Source organism: Amphiprion ocellaris, chromosome 7 (genome assembly GCF_022539595.1).
Source record: "Amphiprion ocellaris isolate individual 3 ecotype Okinawa chromosome 7, ASM2253959v1, whole genome shotgun sequence".
NCBI lineage: Eukaryota > Metazoa > Chordata > Actinopteri > Pomacentridae > Amphiprion > Amphiprion ocellaris.
In genome coordinates this window covers 30,230,894-30,251,933 of record NC_072772.1, presented here as the reverse complement: position 1 = coordinate 30,251,933, position 21,040 = coordinate 30,230,894, and the positions used below count along the sequence as shown (strand labels likewise).

At 40.2% G+C, this 21,040-nt stretch overlaps 2 protein-coding genes across 3 annotated transcripts in view; both read right to left on the bottom strand.

The window, feature by feature from the left end:
- Positions 1-14,082, bottom strand: part of gab2 (GRB2-associated binding protein 2) — a 33,707-nt gene extending 19,625 nt beyond the window's left edge. For both annotated transcript variants that reach the window (XM_023262760.3, XM_023262761.3), the window contains exon 1: positions 13,700-14,082. In XM_023262760.3, coding sequence (XP_023118528.1) covers positions 13,700-13,771 — 72 coding nt within the window. In that variant the 5' untranslated portion in view covers positions 13,772-14,082. The remainder of the gene's footprint in view (positions 1-13,699) is intronic.
- Positions 14,083-14,779: 697 nt separating this feature from the next.
- Positions 14,780-19,937, bottom strand: nars2 (asparaginyl-tRNA synthetase 2, mitochondrial). Its single transcript, XM_023262779.3, has 14 exons — positions 19,613-19,937; positions 19,016-19,125; positions 17,962-18,082; positions 17,700-17,840; positions 17,520-17,600; positions 17,301-17,395; positions 17,039-17,171; positions 16,501-16,599; positions 16,337-16,374; positions 16,166-16,232; positions 15,902-16,039; positions 15,669-15,766; positions 15,124-15,150; positions 14,780-15,023 (listed from the first exon to the last, which is right to left on the bottom strand). The coding sequence occupies exons 1-14, from the start codon at positions 19,772-19,774 to the stop codon at positions 14,879-14,881; spliced, it is 1,455 nt and encodes a 484-aa protein (XP_023118547.2). The 5' UTR covers positions 19,775-19,937; the 3' UTR covers positions 14,780-14,878.
- Positions 19,938-21,040: the final 1,103 nt, after the last annotated feature.

The window sequence follows — 21,040 nt, the reverse complement described above, 5'->3', positions numbered from 1 at the left end:
GGCTGACACCCACCCCGAATACACACACACACACACACACACACACACACAAACAGGGCAGAAAAATGGATTGCACTGCATCTCCCCTGTTCTTTTCACGGAGATATGTCTAATCTCCTCTGGAAATATATGAACACTAAATTTTCTATTTAGAGAAGCCATTAACTCTGAGACGCAGAGGTAAAATTAATGATGGCTGAGATAGCTGCCTTGGTTTCAGGGTCCCGGTGCTGTGGCTATCTGTCACACTGCTGTAGCTTACCGGGACACTGGCAAACACTGCGACACAGAACAGAGCTGCTGCTGTTGTACCTTTGATTTTCCTTTGAAAAACAAATCTCTGATGCCAGAATCCGAAGCTCGAAGATACCATCTATCCCCTGGACGGCAAATGAAAAACAACGGAGAGGACAATGTATGAGCTTGCTAAACATATTGACGACTTGGAAAACAGAGACAGAAGATAGAATGCATGTACAGTAGGAGTAACAAGGGATGGGAAAAGGGATAGGCCTGTCAGTTTTATCAAAAGGTGGTCACCTGATCTACTGAAGATTTAAAGTTAGGAAGTGCCCACCACATGCCAGCTTCCATGCCTGGGACAGGGAAATGCCTGCGACTGATCCTGCTGAGATTTCACATCTACTCAGACAATGAGTCATGGATGCTTTGTGAGAGCTGGAAAGGCTGAGCTACACACTGATGTACGAAAGCTCCAAGATGTACAACATACTTTTAGCAAATTCACATTGTGAGAAAATGTCTTATTAAAAATGCTTGCCTAACTTTATCTTTGCGTCCTACTAATGTTGTTACCTTATGTTTAATTACTGAGAACTGTAATGTCACATGTACTTAAAAAAATTTTACATGTTACATAATGATGCACACAATATAGTCTATTATATTTATTATTATTATTTTTATTATAAGACAAGATCCTTCATATCTTTTTTTAAAGCTGTACAAAAGTGTTATTGTGACATTTTTCCATTGCTGTTGCACACATCTTTTCTCTCTTTCTGTTTTTTTCCAGGAAGTGCAGATTGCAATCTTATCTTTTGTGTGTAGCTGAGTTACTCCTGAGGTCTTGGGGTGTTAGAATTTTCATTTCATCTTCTGTGAGTGTGATACAATGATAAAAACCTAGAGGCAGTCCACCCTTAATAACGTTGGCAGCTGACCTGTTTTACGCATCTTACCACTAACCCCAGTCTCAGGAAATAGAAGAGAAAAAAAAGGTGTGAAGAAAATAACAAGTTGAATCAGCGCCATATGATGAGTAGCGTGAAAACTATCTATTAGGTCATTTCTCGCTATGACAGGTTGTTATTAATGTTCACTAATACCGACTGTAAGGGTGAAGGGTGTGGGAAAACAGATAGCAAAGAAGTCGACAGCGATAGTCCTCAGGCTTCCTTCGAAATGTTTCCACTGGAGTGTAAACTTCCTTATTTCATAGAAATACAGTAGAGTCGTCACACTCCTCCACAAGAACAAACCCGAGCACGGCACCTTTTTTTTTTTTCCAGGTCCCCAAACCGCTTCGGTTTAGTGCATTTGCAGCATTTAGACAGAAATCACTCTAAATCTCACAAGCCCTATTTGAATATTTTTGCCTTTTCTGGAAAGAGAGAGCATCACTTAATTGAGACCTGGAGTACTGCCCAGTTTCAAAAGGTCACTGCGACCCAGCTGGGTTATTCCTGGCATCCTTCAGCTGTAGCGAGCATATTAACCCTGGATAGCTCTCAACCACAGAGGAGAGACAATTCATTTAGGTGCCTTTATGATACTACAAATAGAATTAGTTCGTCCTGAGGAATAGAAGCTGCTGCCTAATACGAGAAGAAAATAATTCACAGCTTGGTCTGAATAAGAGGATCAGATAACTGTTTCCCTCTGTCACACTTTCTGCTAAGCTCCTCATTAAGTGCAATCAGTTTTCGAAATCAGCCCTTTCAACAACACAAGCAGCTTTTCCTCTCTCTCTCTCTCGCTCTCGTATGTACTCTTTCAAATTTGAGCAAACTTCCCCGGCAAAGTAAATCATGAAGGAAGGAGGACACAACAAAATGAGCTAACCCACCCACCGCCTGTCCTGCAGAGCATGTCTAAGCCCATCAATCACTGTCTAAGCATTGGGAAGCGAGGGCTGAAGCTGTAAAACTAAGCTGAACTCTCTCGTCTCTCGAACTTTCCCCTCCCCCTCATGGCTTTGGTTTTAAGCTGCATCGCTGTTCAGAAGAAGAAGAAAAAAAAAGGGACCAGCAGAGAGACACTGGCCTTGTTAACAACTGAATTGAACAGTCCATGGGACCACTGAGACAGCTCCGATCCAGGCCACTAATTGCACGATAAACTAACAGGATATCAAAGAGATGTATTACTGTCTGAGAAATTCACTGCAAACCACATGAGACACATCGTAACTTCCATGTACTGGTATTTGTACTGCATGCTTTGCTGCTCTTTCTGAAGAAGAGATCAAAGTCAAATAAAGGTCAAATCTGAGCAGAAAGCAGAACAACACATTCACATAAAACACTAAACAAACATTCTGCTGTTAATTATCTAACTGTAAAGACAGACTTTGAGAATATTATTTGAAATTTATGTCCTGAAATTCCTGACTGACTCTAGACTGAAAACATATATATACAAGTGGCCTGCCGGCACTTGAGGTTCCCAAGAAGGGCAGCCAAATGTATCTATGGACGTACAGCGTTTAGTCCCTTCAGTGTCATTCACTCACCCCATAAAGGCTTGATCCTACCTTGTTCCAACAGTTTCATTTGCTCTGTGCTGAGCCAGCGAGAGATACAGAGAGACAGAAGTAGAGTACAAAGGCTAGCAAGTCTGCATCTATTTTAGAAGACTGGGAAGGAAAACATCTAATAACAAAACTATACAAAACAATATTTTCAGCAAGTTTGCTTCTAAAAATATGATCAAAACAGCTTCGACTTGCCAGTTCCTTTTGTTTCTTTGGCTGTTGATAAGTAGACATGTTTTTTCTATTTTTGGCAGAACGCAACACAATGATTCTGTGGAAAAACAAACCAATTCATACAAAAGCTCTCTGTTCGTAGAAACAAACGAGATGCAATTGTCTGGTATGTGTTATTAGTTCTCCTTTGGAAGATTAATACACAGTCACAGCAAATAAGCCACAGCAATCATTTACTGTTTTTGTGCATCTACTGTGAAAGACAGTAAAAATGAGCCCAGTCTCATGTGTTTGAACCCAGTTCATCACTCTGCCACCATAACAACACGGATTAATGAACTTAGAGATGGCCGTGGCCTAAACAATTACCCAAAGTGTGTCTTTTACAGCCGCACAGCAATACATTGTGTGTGTTCAGTAGTAGGCTGTGTCAACAGGCTGGACGATAAGCATCAGTCAACATGTTTTTAAATATGCGTGAGCAAACACTGAAGCTAAACGCATATGTCAGGTTAGAATAGTCTTGTTTACCTCTGATCCTATTAAAGCAGTGGGAGGAGACAGCAGGTTGTTGTCTTTGACTTGGCCTCCTCTGGTTTACCTGCTGCTGCAGTACATACGCTACACAGCTGCACAAACACTGGCACTGTGGAGCTGCGGCACAGCATTGAACCACCTTGTTTTTGTACATTTTCCCACCTCTTGCCAGCAGTTATAATGATCAAGCTATGGCACAGAGAGATGTACATGTTGTCACATTTACTTGGCTGGAATCTGGATGCCTTTTCCAATATGTCCTCCATTTCATCAGATGATGACACACTAATAACACAGTGATGGGAATGCATGGAAATGCAAAGGTGCTTGGCCATAACTGCTAAACTCGCCGTTTATACATTTTAAAAAGATACCCATCTTGACTTTCAATATTTTTATCACGACCTTTCCTTGTATAGCAGGTTGTAACCTTAGTTATTAGGCTTTTATGCTAAACGTCTTTTTATACAGAATTTTTTTTTTTTTTTTTTTTTGCGATTGGCTCTCAGTGAGGACAGCAAACACAGCAACCCTCCAATGCCTTCATCCTGCATCTGTTCTTTAAGTTCTGCTCCCCAGCATATTAAAGTTAGTTAAGACAAAAGAACAAAATTTAGCACACGAGTGACTTTATTTCTTGTCCCTTCTGGTGCCTGAATAATGCCAGAATTTCATCCTTTTTTCCAGAAATCTACTCTCAACAAAAGAACAGCAGTGGAGGCCACTTTGCAATGCATGAATTAGAATGTGGGACTGTTAAAATGGCCACGATTGTGCGAGCGAATGCCTAAACACTTATGATTCCGGTTAATGCGGCGAGAGGGGACAACGCTGGGCAGACAATGACGACAGAGCCCTGATTATCTAGTCCTAATCAATAGTGGGTCACACATCACATCACATCCCAGAAACAGACAGGAGTTTCACCAAGTGACGGAATGCAATTGAGTTACATTTGAAGAATATCGCCTTGTTATTCACACAGCAAAATAACACATTTCATATTTGCATTACAGTGCTTTCCAAGCTATTGAAAAATTAGGAAATTTCGAACAGAAAATTCATGAAAAATAGAACATGAATATGTCTAATCTGTCAAACAGGAGCTGCGTAACCCACAAAAAGCAGGTCTGTCTTCTTCCTCTGTGCTTGCCAGGTTTCATGTACCCATATTTACCTACATGACATCAGTTTATGTGAGCTTAAATAAACCACAAACGGTTCCTTGGAAGATGTACAGTTCACACAGGGTTCTACATCTTGGCTCTGAGTGAGATGTTAAGCAGACAGCTACCCCAGACAAAGTTTATAGAACACGTTTCTGGAGCATTTCCAATAAATTCAGGTGACAAACAAAACAAAGTCCAGCAGTGTGCCAACAGTGTGCCTCTTCGGGAGCTCGAGCCCATTACCTGTCTCGAGTGGTGAAAAGATCCAGATGCTCCTGGGTTTGTCCAATCCACGTGCCCAATAAGGTAAACATGAAAGGATGTTAAACAGAGTTACTCAGAGTATAAAACTACAGGCGTTTAAATCCAGCGAATGCATTAGAGCACCGTTGCAGTTCAAATCAAACTGCTCAGGTTTCCCAATAGTCAAAACACTGACCTCGGAAAGAAGGCAGCTGCAATACATAACACACCACGATAAGACCCAAACACGCCCATAAATTCATGTGTGTTAATAAAGAAGTTGGAAGGTTAGCAATGCAGTGCAAATACAGACCTCTAGAGAGGGAAAAGTAGGAAATTTTAACTCCTGATGTTTCCATAATTTGTGCAATTACCAAATTGCACAATCTCCTTTAAAGCCAGACATCAGCTTTGAAAGTCATTTAGTACACCGAGAGCAGGCCTGGATGTGATACAGCTTTCACAATGTTGTAGCAAATAGATACAACGGCATCATATGACTGTGATAGAAAGCTACATCCTACAGGTGTGACGATGATTAAGAGGGATGCTGCGTTCGGTACCTACGGTTCTCATTCACTCACTTCATGGGGGCAATGATCTGCGAAATCTGCTCCACATCCTATGAAAAACAACCTCTGAAAAGCTCTCAGTAGATATAATCAGCCTCAATTTGCAGCCGAACAGTTCCATCATTAGGAAAATGAGTAATCTCTCGCCGTGTCTCCGCATCAGCAAAAGGCTGGGCTTATTTAGCGTGAGCCCACCCTGACAGTTTGACTAACGGGAGGCATTATTTTTAATCAGAACTCTTTGTGTTGCTTCCACTGCCTCTGCCATCTGCGTCGGCTCATAGACGTCTGTGTACGCGGGGCACGCTGCGAACATCTCCCGGTCTTTGTAACGCATTGCAGGGTAGCTGTAGATGCACAACCGTGAATGGAAAAACAATTAAAAGCGGGAGGGGTCCACAGAGCAGACGTACATGCGAGGGAAACGTCTGACCTCAGCACCCTAATCTGTGCAAATATCACTGTGTCTCTATGACGCTGCCGGCTCTCCTCCACCAGCTGCGTGCATCATTAAAGATTCAGGATCCTGCATGTATGACATCAGTAAATACACTGGAAATGTTATCATGTAGCTGGAACAGACCAACACGCACAAGCCAGCCCAGTACACTGAGTAATGCTTACAGTTGCACAATGCTAATATTATTCATGATTAGTGGAGTATGAAATCTGGAGTTTACTTTATTGAATTAACAAATACACTTTTTTCCAGCGGTTACTTTTATTCAGGTATTGTGAAGTGCACTCTAAAGCAATTCATGGAACAAATCATTTCATCATTTGCATTATCATTTTTACTTTAAAGCTACTGATGATCATAACTTAAAAAAGATAAGATAGGCATCTCCAATTCATGATGCTGTCTTTTATTGATCCATACAATTCTTCCCCTTTCTTGTTATTGTTTTGTCAGTCTTTCTGTTATGATCCTCCACAGAATTACTGTCTCCACTTGTCTTAATGTTAAAATATTCTGTTTTGAGATTACTTAAGTGCTGCACTTCCTCTTACACTCCGGTTGTATATCTTTAAATCGAAGAGAAGCATCCTTCAAGATAGAACCAAACATAATCTGAAAATTAGCTAAAGCAAGACACCTTTCATTTGCAAATGTATGATTATATAACTCTTTCACAGAGGTATTTTTTAAAATAATATTTATTCAGTCATATTTTAAAGAAGCATTAATGCAGTATAGCTAATTAGCGACACACTTAACACATTTTTTTCACATTTATACAGATCACTCTGTTTAATTATGATAAAAAGCAACTAATAACTGATAAGATTTTAATTATCCACTGGGGAAAAAAAAGACTTCATAAGTGTTTTATTCTTGATTCTCAGCTAAGTATCTTGTAAAGAGTTTGTTGTGCCACTCGGAAATGTAGTAACAGAAGAAAATAATATCATTTTTCAGTGATCTGTGAAGCCATTTTGATGGTCGGCATGATGAAAAACATTCTCTTTGTCAACTTTGCAATAATAACATTCGAGTCAATGCTATCTGCACTTAGTAGCATCACAAGTCTATGTAAAACGGTTGTCTTTGCACTTGCCATGCTGTCATTTGAGCAAACCAAAAGAATTAGAGCAAATAAGAGGAACTATTTAGCTGAGGTGGTTATTTATCATGACCCAGATACCGCAAATAACATGCTAAAAACACTGACAATGAAATTTCATCAATTAAAAACAACCGGGTTACGTAAAGGTAGCATAGAATTCAAGTTGCCAGATGCATTTTGTCCAGGTTCAGCAATACAGTGTTCATGGGAAACAAACAAAGTGGTTCAGATTTATCCACACCATGCTACTCTGGCATGTCATGGGAAAGGAGGAAAAAGAGGTTGAGGGGAGATGGGAGTGAACAGGGGTTAGTGGGAGCAAGCTGGACAGTAAATCTGGCACATGCTAACTATCTAAATCTGATAACTACATAAATATCTGCTAACTTTTCCAGAACCGAAGTCTTTTAATATCTTCAGCGTGTGAGCGCCAAGTTTCTAAAGTATAATAAATGTAATAAAAGTAAGTAAGTCTAGTAAAAAATACTGTAGGTCTATGATAAAGATTTTATCATTCAATCTTCTATCACATAGTCACATAAAACCTTGGTCTCACATAGGACAATAATCAACATCAAAGTCTCTATGGACAAACACTGCCTTATTTATCTTATTTATCTGTCCTTATTTATATACTGGTTGCATTAGCCAGAGTTTATTTTTATCTGAACCCCGTAGTGGGAAATTTCAGTTCCTACAACTGAATTGCAATGACTCATCAGCATCTGGGTTTTCAAAAGAAACTAATCTCTAGGCTCTGTTTAGAATAAGTCCAGTAAAGGTACAAAGACACTGAAAAAATTAAGAATGTTAAAGAGTTTCACAATTAAAAAAAAAAATTACACAACTACATCATTCTGGCTGCTTGTATGGGTGGGCGTTACACCCGCATAAAAAAAATAATAATTTAAATGAAGCACAAGCCACTTGTTTTTTCCACTGTTGCAGAGTTTCCTTAAATGAAATTATTGATCAATAGCGATAACAAGAGACTTGTTTCGTTTTGACAACTTTCACCACCTGTACCACAAGCTCAGCCCAAATGCACTTTGCTTACGCGTTTTCCACTCCTACAAACTATCACAGCAAGATAAAGTGTTTCACATGAAACCAAAAGATAACTAATCATATCAGCCTATTTTTTTACATATTCTAGAGGTGTTTATTTTAGGTTCATATTTCCCAATACAACTTCCTCTATAGGTCATACAACATCTTTAAATTTAGATCAAAGTGACTGGTTGACTCCCACTTTACATAAAAACAATGTGTCTGGGAAGATATACACAACAGAAATTTTAATTACAGCATCAACAACCGCATGGTTTGTTTGACCAATGCCCTTTTATTGCAGTTATACAAGATGTTGTGTTTACAGTGAGAAGGATTTGCCTTGCAGTGTGGGAGCTCTTAATTATCTGATCAAATATCTTTATTCTTGCATTTTTTTCCACATTAGGCAGGTTCATGCAAGCTTAACTGTATTATTCTAACACTCACACTATTGTCTCAAAAAACATGTTTAACAAAAACAGTTTAAAATCTGCTCCCCTCTGTCATCACAAAATTGTTGAAAGGCACGCTGAGGTGTAGAAGACCTTACTTCAAAAGGCTTATTTTCAAATATAAACTGAATAAATTCTAATGATTCTAAATAATTACACTACCATTCAAAAGTTTGGGGTCACTTAGAAATGTCTTTGTCAATGAAGATAACATTAAGTTCACCAGAAATCCAGTGTAGACATTGTTAATGTGGTAAATGACTATTCTAGCTGGAAACAGCTGATTTTTAATGGAATATCTCCATAGAGGTACAGAGGAACATTTCCAGCAACCATCACTCCTGTGTTCTAATGCTACATTGTGTTAGCTAATGGTGTTGAAAGGATAACTGATGATTAGAAAACTCTTGTGTAATTACGTTAGTACATGAATAAAAGTGTGAGTTTTCATGGAAAACTATGAAATTGTCTGGGCGACCCCAAACTTTTGAATGGTAGTATATATATTTTCAAAGCGTATAGCAACAAGCAGAGCAATGTGCATACAATTTTTTACAAAAAATACATACACTATCCTTTTTCTTCTGCATGTCTCACCACTGCATGTTTCTTTGTAACTGGAACAAGATTAGGGTGACCGACAACCACTCCACAAATAGTCTTCCTCCAAACAAGTGTCATTTCTAAGACCCCAGCACCACAACAAAAGCCATTAACAACTTCCTCCGAAGAAAAGCCGCCACATACGGTTTTTCTTGCTGACAGACATTTCTATTTATCACTACCTACTAATAGACACATGCAGCATAAGTGTATATCTCACATTTAACCTCAAGTGTTTGCACTGTGATTCACACTCAATTTGTGAGAAATGACTAAAACAGTTTTTGCATTTACTCATGATATTTAAATTTCTGCTTCATTCTAAGTTCTATGTGTTCATTTACTGCTGAGTGGGAGACTAAAAGACATTTCTACGGACTTACATCATGACTGCAAAGCCCATTAACTTCACAAGGCCAATGCTAATGACAGTCATATGACATGCAAGCTCCAGCTCCTAGCAGTCGTTTTACGCTGTTATTGTCAGAATAATTTCAAAAAACACACATTGTAGATGCAAAATCAACTATTTGTTTATGGTCTCTCTGTGTTTTCCTGAACTGTAACAACTGCAATCTCTGGATGAGCAGAAGGGTCAAATGTTAAAACAGATTAATCCCAAGAAGTTGTCTGAGTCAGCTGTTTATGAACCAAGTCATTGTTGTTGTACTCATTTTTATTTTAAGCACCATTTTATGAAACTGTCACCTCTGTGTTAGTGTGCTTTCTGAGGGTTCAGCAAAAAAGCAAACACATTCTCACTGCAGGTCCAAATCACAAGAAAAAAAAATCAATGGGATCTAATTTCCTTCAGAACAGTACTATTTTAAGCTCAGCTGATAAAGTCTTGAGATGGAAATGCATTTATATACTCGCAGAGCAATTTAATTTCCTTCCCTGTCATGGGACCTCTGTCACAACACTTCCTGTAGGTACCAGTCAAGGGAAGTCTGGCATACGCTACTGGTGAAATAATTACATTTTGGAGCAAAAACACAAAGGCTCAATCACAGAGTCATGGCAAAGAGCAGCATATTATGGCAAAAGTTCAAAAAAAGGCCATTATTGTAGTTTTACGAGAGAGAAATGTGAAAGAATAATGTTGAGGTTGGAGAGGCAAAAATAGAAAAAGTATGATTTAGTGGCAAAAAATTGCCAAGTTTATGCACTAATTTCGTCATTTAAGTATTAAGTAACGATACTCTTGAAAAGAATATGACAGGAAATTATATCAAAGAATAAACAATTAATCTAATCAAAGAAAATGTTTATCCTCAGTATAGAACTTTCCGGGATAAATGAAGTTAAAAATAATCAACGGATTGACCAACAATGAAAATGGTGGTAGTTTGCAATCTTATGTCACTCACAAGTATCCCTTTAGGTGAACATATCTAGCGGTAATAAACTAATCTGACTTTGACACTGCAGTCACATCAAGCCACCCCAGTTTCGCAGCTTATGGGGAAAGGCCCACAAATGAAATGGAACAAGGAAAATGTCTGTGTGAGCGTTGGTTGTCTGTCAAAGCAGGAACAGGGAGGCGTTCAGTGTTGACCTCTGAGGGCAAGGACTTCCCAAAGCCCCTCTGCAAAACAACAGCAGACCCAGCAGCTGACAGCGGGACACAGGCTGCCGCTGCTCCGCTCTGCCTTTAAAACCCAAGCAACTGCTCCCCCCTCCACCTCTCTTCTCTTGTGCCATCCACAAGGGCAAGGCAGCAAAGGCCTTTGAAACTGTACGCGGGAGAAAGAAAACGCAGCCGATATCACCTTGCCGATATGATCTGTCTGGAATGTGGCAATGCTTTACTGTATTTGAACAGACACGTTTGTGATGTCAGACAACAACGGAGATGGGAGGATTTAGCTGACAGCGGTTTGATCCCGAACCTGAGTGCAGGCATTAAACTGTTCACGGTATGGCATGTCACATTTATGATTCACGGCGGGCACTTTTCATGCACGCGTGACTCATTTAGATGACTTCTTGTTGCGCATATGTCAACAATGAAGGTCAGAAAGGAGTGTCCCATTCTATATAGGAAGAGAGGAAGGGGTTTCTGACCTCTATCACATGATAAAAAGTGTCAAGAATTGCCTTTGTACTGCATTACCTGATAGAAAGGAGGTTGTTTGCTAAGCAGCATGTACAAATGAAAGACTGTTTGGGGGTGAATACGGCAGACATGATGAAGCATATCGTCTGACCGCTAACTGATGAGTAAAATGACCTCAACAGAGCTATGCAAGAGGCACCGGGTGAGTGCTGGATTCGTCAGTTGTTTTCATGTTCCTTCTGCTTATTCTGGACATTGTTCAAAAAAAGCAAGCAGGCCACTCCCACCTCGTCTTTAAACACTGCCCACCTCTGGAGCCTCGGTCAGCCCCCGACAACAGATAAAAACTCCAACCAAGTGATTCATTTAGCAGCTCTGAGACATTTCCATCATGACTGTTTTCCTTATACTGTGGAGATGCAGTGTGTGTGTGTGTGTGTGTGTGTGTGTGTGCGTGTGCGTGTGCGTGTGTGTGAAAATCGACTACACGTCTGCAATGCTGCTGTCACATGTTCGAGGAGGAGGAGGAGGGGAGGAAACACACAAAGTTTATACTCATGATGTGTTTGTGCAGCAAGGGGCCATTGTAGAGTGAGTGAGTCACTGTTGAGAGTTAATTACATTTATAAACAATTAGAAAACATTTAACCGGGACTAGTCATGCTTGTTATTGTGTATAAACATGTTGTCTCCTGTCTCCACCACCAGTTGCATGTAGGCTCCAACTGCTGACGTTTTGCTTTGCATATGATTTGCATGCCAGACCTGCAGTGGTAATACCAGTTTTTTTATTCTTTCCTTATCCTGCACTGGATTCTACTGCTGCAGAAAACATGCACGGCCGTGTGCCACATTCTCAGAAACCATCTGCGGAAAGTCACAGGAGACTCTTTTTTCTTTTTTCGTTTTATGCAATGACAAATCATTTCACCGACTAACTACTGATTAACAAACACAGGCTTCATCTGGCTCCAGAAGGAACTTTGTGGCAGAAAGGGGGTTGAATATTGACAGGGGAGGTGATGTTAAGAATTAAAACACCTTTTCATCGTTGCAAATAATCACCTACGAAAAGCGCAAGGGTACAAACTGTCACAGAATTCGGCAGCTACGCCTCCTCATCTCATTCCGATATAATGAGTGATCGAACCTATTACCATATTCCAAAACAAAACACACCTTGAGGCTGGAATGTCTGGGAGTGTATGCGAGTAGTATCTGAAAATATCCCTGTACATTAACTTAACTACGTCAGATGACAGTAATACTGGTGAGTAAATGGCCCCGATTGTCCGTAGACTGACTTTAAGTGGAAGGAATTTCAGATGGACAGATTATCACATTCACAAGTCTGCCTGTTCTGGACACTATCTCATGACACTGTTTTCTGGCTGAAACTCTGTGTGTGTGTGTGTGTGTGTGTGTGTGTGTGTGAGTGTGTGCCTGTGCAGTTGTTTATAGGTTTTTTTCTCAGGGTGAGAAAGGCTGAGAGGCTGTTCCTTGCTCTCTTGCCTGCTGGCCATTATGTTGGCGGCTCTATCCTGCCTTGTGAGTTTTCTCTTTTTTTTCTCTCTCTCTCTCCTGTTGTTTATAAAGTATTGTAACCAAGCAAGCATTTTCCTCTGCACTATTGCAGCTGCTGTTCCATACTGCCCACGGTGGTCTCTGTGTAAACATTAGCCAGCTTTAAGTGGAAGACAATGAGGAAATGACAGGACAGGAGTAAAGGGGGGGTGCATTTGAAGACATTCAAGGATGGAATTCCAGATGAAACAGAGATGACATCATGGCAAAGTCAGCTAGCAAGAACATGGAGAGGCCTGGTAATGCAACACCATACATAAACAGCGGACAGCTGTATTTATAGGAGATTGTCTCATGGTTCTATCTGCCTCCATAAATCCTATTATCTGATTTGCAGCCATTCCCCTGCCCGGCACCCAGCAAGAGGCGAGCAGCTTTGGCTTACGCGGCCTTATCAAGGCGCTCAAGTGTTGTGCAGCTATCACCATTGTTGTGACATTAGTCGACTTGGCTCAGATGATAACTGGTCACATCAATGCTTGATTAGGCATTACCTCATCATGCTCAGATAAAGCCAAATGGCAGTTTGTGTGCATCTCAGATATTATAGACAGCTGTCGAGCATTACACAGGCTTACCTCCGTGTTATCTCAGGACCCCACAGTGGGTTGCCTTCCATGTAAAACCTGACAACTGCAATTTGGCATACATTTCTAGATTCTGAATCAGGAATTATGTGCTTCTTGTATGACTTGAAAAAGACTACAGGTCTGGATGGTGGTGGGATGCACCTGCTGCTACTGGACTTGAAATATCTGAGTTTGACACCACTTTTGAGATGCAGATGAACAACAACACAAAGGGCCCATTTAACAGAGCAAGCAACCAGAGAAATGTGATTACTCCAGCTCCAAACTTCTAAACATAGAAGAAGAAGAAAAAAACTAAGCGGAAGTCTGTTAAACTTACATATCTCCTCAGTTTCTTCTCCGGCGGTGATTTTCTCAGCCAGCCTTGGAAGATGATTTCTCCTCCGCTCATGTTTGTCAGTGTCTGCTGCCTCTTCTTGCTCTACAACTGCCGTCTGTCACTAGTACATGACGGCTCCTGAAGCTCGCCTGTTCAAAGTGCTGTCGGCGTTTGGCTCACGCTTGTGCAGTCTGCTCCCCCCATTTGATATAAAATCAAAGTAGTGCTGGTCGGAGATGTAGCCAGCCGCTCCTGGTGGTGCTGTGGAGAGAAAGAAAAAAAAATAGCCGGCGCGTAAAAACGGCGCAACTCGACTCTTGGGGAATTACGCACGGCCAGCTGACGACGAGCCGCGGGGAAACTCAACTGATGCAGGGTGAGGAAGTATCATAGGATGTCTGCAGTTTGTTTTCCCAACTCATACCACGCCCACCGAGCAGAGAGAGGGATGGGCTGCGCTGGGATGAACAGGATGGGAGAACTGCCTGCCACAAAACAGCTCCAAGATCCCCGAACGAGTCTAAATAAAAACCATCCAGCTGTAATATACTGTCTGAGATGTCCGCACAGAACAGATGTTTGAGTAATTCTGTGAAATTTCAAATAACGAAATATATACTAATACCAATTTTAAATGATTACCTCAAACTTATATGCCTTTCCAAATAATTTTACGCATAAATAATCGCTAAAAAAAGGAGGAGATTTCTGCATTTGTTGCGCTTTGGGGGAAATAAAACATTAACAAAGTCATAACAGTAGGCTGAATAAAAATCGCGATTTCTTTCTGGAATAAATGGGAAAGGCACCATCTGGTGGAGCGTTTGGGAACTTAACATGCTCCTTACATAGTTTTTACATACGGACATGTAACATGTCAAAAAACTATAATGTGACGCAACCAGCAATAATGGTCCTAGTCATACACTACTGCAGGAATGCCATGCACAGCTAATGAGAAAATTAGGGTAATAAATTCCATTTTCACAAAGAAAATTTCAAATTCTAATGTTCTGTTTTCATACTGCAGGTGCAAGGCCATTCAAAAGTGGTATTTAAACAGCAAACAAGTGACGCAAATTAAAACAAAGCTGAATAATATATTTATTTTATGTTTTACAGACAACAACAAACAAACAAACAACTTATTGAACTCATCCAACGGGCTCAAACTGTGTTTCATAGAAGACAAGAATGCGAAAATCTTGGGAAAGGTATGACATCTTTTATGTTGTCAACACCCAGAATGCACTGCAAATATCGCTCAAATCCCAGTCCGAAGCCACCGTGAGGGACGGAGCCGAAACGCCTCAAGTCCAGATACCTGCAAATACATGAAAATGTCATTAGAAATTAGTGAGTAAGGACATTTCATTTTAAATACCGTTAATGTCAATTTGTGTTTTGGTTTGTTTTTTATTTACCAGCTGTAGGTGTCTTCCAATCCAGCCCTAGAGAAGAATAAAGTAATTAATGTAACAGCCGTTGGTCAAAAATGACCTCTTTACTTTGCACAGTATATTTATAATGTAATTTCAGTGCATTAACACTTATTTTATATACATTTGTAATATAAACGCATGCAAGTTAATGAAAATGCAATTTAAGCGGTAGATTTTCTGCCACTGAATATCTGTGGAATGTCAGGAGCTTTAAAAAAAAAAAACCTGCTAACCCATTCGTACAAATTAGTCTGTGTTTATAGAGTTGACATTTGTAAAATTGCTGCTCTCTGTGATGGTGCAAATTAATAAAATTATATCCAAGTTGTTGTAGATGATGCATATAGTAACCTGATCTTTATTTTATTCAGCCACAGCAAGAAAGAAAGAGTGACACTCGGAGTTGTGCTTGATCTTAAAGGACTAAAGTGCCAAAAAATTAAATAAAACAACTGTGCAGCCATCGACAAGTGGAGTCTAAATGTATTTGAATCTGCTTCCAATACTCCTAAATCATTCATTCTTACTCTTCCAGCCGAGCACTCAGCAGATCCAGCCTCTCCTCTCTCAGCGAGCCCCCACAGAGCTCTCCAACTCCTGGCACAAGAAGGTCCACTGCAGCTGCCTGCACACAAACGACGGTCGACGTCAGCTCAGATATGCAAATCACAGCAATAACTCAACTGACAGTGCGAGGAAGGAAATGAGTGGCTAAATCATTGATTCACTATGCATTTTTAACAGTGTGGCTGTGCCTTACTGTACGCTCAGGATGGTCCTGGTTGTCTCTTGCATAAAAAGGCTTCAGGTCATAGGGATAATCAGTGACAAAGACTGGAGCGTTGCCACAATGTTTCACCAGGTACTTCTCGTGTTCTGTCTTGAGGTCACAACCCCACTGTAGAAAAGAAGAGCTGAGGTTAATGTGGAGTGAAAACGTTAATAGAAAACACTGTACACAGTTCAGGTAGATATTAAATATGCTCTATAAAGGAAAAAAAGAAATAAAGCGATTGCCACTTACATCTGTTGGGAAGGTGAATTTCTCGGAGCTGCGGTTTAGGATGTCTACAGCCTCAGTGTAAGTAATCCTTAATGTAGAGAGTATAAAACATTTAAGCACTTCAATCATTAGATTTTACTCTTTATCTAATATATATTTTGAATGCAATGTTTAGGAAAATAAGAAACTTACACAGGGAAACTGCTCTTCATCATAGCATCTACCGTGTCCTTGTGAAAGCAAAAGGAAAAAATCTCATCTAAGATATTAATGAAGTCAGATATAGTCATGGCTGCTTGCTGTAAGGAGCCAGATTATGTGGCCGAGTTAAATGAGTGTCCTTCACGACTACTCACCCTGTGTCCAGGAGTCACATGCTTGTGAAACAAATCCACATCCTCCACACAGTGAGCCAAGACATGTTCGGTGGCAGATTTGAACATGTCCTCCATGACCTAAAGGAGCAGGCCAAGTTTAATAATTAAAGCTTTTTCTGGGCAGCTGTGCACAAGGGCGACTTTAGAAGGCACGCAAGGTAAATGTACAAACTGAATCTGATGCTCACGTATAATGAGTCAGCTGAGATGGCTTTTAATCAAAGGTTGCCAAACAACTTCATCGCAACTTCGTTTCTACTTCTGCAAACAAAGTAATGCCCTACAGGTATGTAAAGCAGCTTTGTGAAAGAATAAAGATGACAAACTAATCAAAGCCCTCTGTTCATACGGCACGGCACATCTCAAAGGCTTCCAGAAAGGTGAGAAGTCACTCTATTGTATGCACTGAAATGTGCTGAGTGAAAGGCAGTTGACAGGCTATAACACGTTAACCAATATTTTAACTTGATTAAGAGCGCAAAGCAAAGTTGCATCAGAGGACAATGATAGAATATACCTTGGTGAGATCCTCTATGGACTCTGTGAAGGAGATCTCTGCCTCCACCATGTAGAACTCAGCCAGGTGTCGTCTGCTTTGGGAGTTTTCGGCACGAAAAGTTGGACCAAATGTGTAGACTCTAGAAAAAGCCCTGCAAGAGAAGGATTGACAAGACGTAATATGAAAAGTGCTTAAACGTACGTGTATGAACAAATATGTTAAAGTTAAATATGTGAATTTTAAAAATGCACTACAGATAAATTCATATCCTTTATCTCACCCTGATATTACTTCCAAATGAAGCTGTCCAGACACTGTCAGGAAGGCTGGTACAGAGAAAAAGTACTCATCTTCTACAATCTCGGGGCCTGATGGCTGTTATAAAAGCAGAGGATTTAAATTTTCAAACATTGTCCTTAATCCATATGTTCACAGTTGAGCTCTGACTGACTCAGAGTGACATCATAAAGCTAAAAACTTGTAATCTTTACACACTAACCTCAACCTGAAAGAGCTCTCCTGCCCCTTCACAATCATTTGAGGTGATGATGGGAGTGTGAATCTGTACAAAATCATTTTCCTGAAAGAAAAAAAAAAAGAAAAGAAAAAACCCATCAAGATTCAAACAAAAACCCCTTACTGTGCATTCTGCTAAAAGAGGCTCTACAGATTTTCTCACCCTGAAATAAGAGTGAACTGCTGTAGTGGCCTCGCTTCGTATCCTCAGCAGAGAACTGAAGGCATTTGTTCTACACCTGAGATGAGGAAACTGGCGAATATACTCAAGGCCGTGTCTCTCTTTGATCTTAAAGGGAAAATCCTGAAACAAAACAAAAAAATGACACAACAACATTAAAGCGTTTCACAGTGACGACATAAACAGACGCAACATAGAGGTGCTCAGTAAGCAAGTGAAAAGCGTGTGAGATGTTTGTTCTTACCACAGGGTTACATTCTCCAATTACAGTGATTTGGTCTGCTTCCAGTTCAACTGGCTGTTTTTTGTGCGGACTTTTCTTGAGACTACCCGTGACTTCAACAGCACTGCCAAATGTCAGCAACCTTAGGGAAAGAAATACAAGAGGTGATGACAAATCTGAGTATTTGAAGTTTGTGCAGACCTTATATCAAAAACTGATTACAGCTCGGCAATGATACAATAAAAACTAGGCACCCTGGGCCTCCCCCCTCTCACATGCACCTGGATCAAGGACTTTTTAACCAACAGACCCCAGTCTGTGAGACTTGGCCCCCACCTTTCCTCCACCCGCACACTGAGCACCGGTACACCACAGGGCTGCGTGCTGAGCCCCCTCCTGTACTGTCTTTACACCTATGGCTTCAGACCGGCCCACAGAAACAACATCATCGTCAAATTTGCTGACAACACCACAGTGGTCGGCCTGATCTCAAGGGAAGACGAGACAGCCTACAGAGAGGAGGTCCAGAAACTCACAACCTGGTGCTCAGTAAACAACCTGACACTAAACCCCTCAAAGACAAAGGAGAGCATCATGGACTTCAAGTGGAACAGAACCGATCTGCCTCCCTCATGGACATCTACTCCACCCAGTGCCTCAGCAGAGCTCAGAACATCATCAAGAAAAGTTCACATCCCAATTCTAGGCTTTTTGATCTGTTGCCCTCTGGAAGGCGTTACAGATGCATTAAAGTTTGGACAAACAGACTTAAAAACAGCTTCTTTCCGAGGGCCATCACCACCCTGAACTCTCACGTCTCATGTCTCACACCCAGCCAACAATATAATTTAAAATGTGCAATATACACCATTGTCTCATTCACTCTGTTATTTATATTCACTCTGTTATTTATACTGTATAATTGTAAACAGAGTTTTTAAAGAAAATATTTTGCACTGAAAAGGAGAAGCTCTTCAATCTCGTTATACACTGTATAATTACAATAAAGCACATTCTATTCTATTCTATTCTATTCTATTCTATTCTATTCTATTCTGATTATCGATATGCTTACGGATCATTCAGCTCTGCACCAGCAACAACTTGCAACGGCTGCAAGGAGCTCCCATCATTCACATGGAGAAAGACGTTGGCTTTCTGAGGTCTGACAGAGCGAACCCATCCCTGCAGCAGAGACAAATCAAAACACACTTTTAAGTCTGGTAATACAAAAACACCTTCTTTATGTTTGTATAACCAGGATGTTGTGACTTTTAACGTCTTCAATCCTTATCAAAAACGTCAGTTAAAAGCATATAATGTAGCAAAATTGGTATACTGGTAATATTTGAAAGCAACATGTGAAACTGCAGCATTAGTTCAGTGTGTCTGAGGTGTTAGCTGAGATCCAGGTAAAATATGCAGATGTATGTTTAACAACAAATGCACATATAAAACATACAGTTGTGTGTATCTCAGAAGCTAAGGATAATCAATAGCCTTGTGCAGCATGACTACTATTATGAAATATGACAAAATGGGTATAAATAAGCATTATTAAGGTTTTAAGCAGCTGGTTTGACCATCACATCCTCAAAACATAGAGTAGTCTGGGTTTAACTGTAAATAAGTAGCATGCTACTGCAAGAAAATAGTGATATACAGTCGGTACCTGTACTTTGACATTTGCTCCCAAATCTGCTCCCGAAAGTGCCTGAGATACTCTTAGTTTCGTTGGTGTCTTCTTACAATAATGTCGAATACCCAACAATATTCCACGACAAACGTACGTGGTTGATGCTACAGAAAGCGTTTTAGTTACCGCCTGAAACATCGCGATAAATCCTGCTTTTACCGACACAAAACTACATTAAAAGCACAACAGAATGCGGTGGCTGGAAGATACAAAAAACGACATATTTCATTAGGTTTTAACGTGTATAATATTTTGGTTTGACTTGACTTTCAGCTCTCACGCCGTGTCAGTTGTCTTACAGGAACACTTCCTGTTGAGGTCTTTCCCCATTCGTCCAATTTAGTCACGTGAATTATGATGAGCCAATCAACTTTCAGCCTCTTGCAGCAGTGTTTTTCGTGCTCTTGGGAGTTGTAGTTTAGAGTTCGTGACGCAATTTCACATTTTTTTAGCATTAATTTTATGGATAGTTTTGTAAATATTTTCCTTTATAATAAAACTTATAAGCCACACAAATGTTTAGAAAAAATAAAATAGAATTATTGGTAAGGGAAAGGCGTGCAGATGATCATAATTAAAGATTTTTAAACTAGTCACTTATGATTTTACCTTTTTTTCTGAATACAAATGTAGCATAAATCAGGTAAAAAAACAAACAAACAAAACAAAACACAAATTTAAATACTGCAAATTCTTATCTCTGGATTTTAATGTGAATTTATAATTTTTAAATCACAGTTTCATATCAGCAGTGAATGTGGGGATAAATGTGGGATAAGGCAGTGATTCTTGGAATAAAAATATTTCACATTTTCTATTGCCTGTTAAAACCTCTCTTCTGCTACACAGGCCGGAAGATTTCCTACAAAAGGCCATCATCCCAGCTCATTTCTACATACAGGGAGAAATATAAAATCTATTCTCAACAGGAGCGTGCAACACATACAGAGTGATTCAATAGTGTAATGAAGCAAACAGAACAGCTATCAGAGCCACATGGAAATCCTCTTTAATCTTGCGTGATGTATCTGCCGTCAGTGTGGGGTTCATTTGTGCGTAAACCTCGTTAATTCAATACCCACAACGACACTGGGTCTCTTCCCACCATTTGCTGCTGAAGTAAATCAGATCATGCCAGCAATATAATAAGATGCCATAGACAATTATTCACCTGGTCTCGCCTGTCAGCTCTGCAGCCCCTGGCCGGGGTCTGCCAGAAAACACAGAGCTGGGTAACTCCACCTCCGGCTGCTTATGACACATCATCATTAAACCCTACATGATGCATTTGAAACGTCAGCAGGGTCATTGATATTAATTATCTCCAGCATGGATGGAGCAATTATGCACATGGTCTCCTCTTAACAGGAAGCAGAACAATTCTATTTTCTGATTAATTGACAG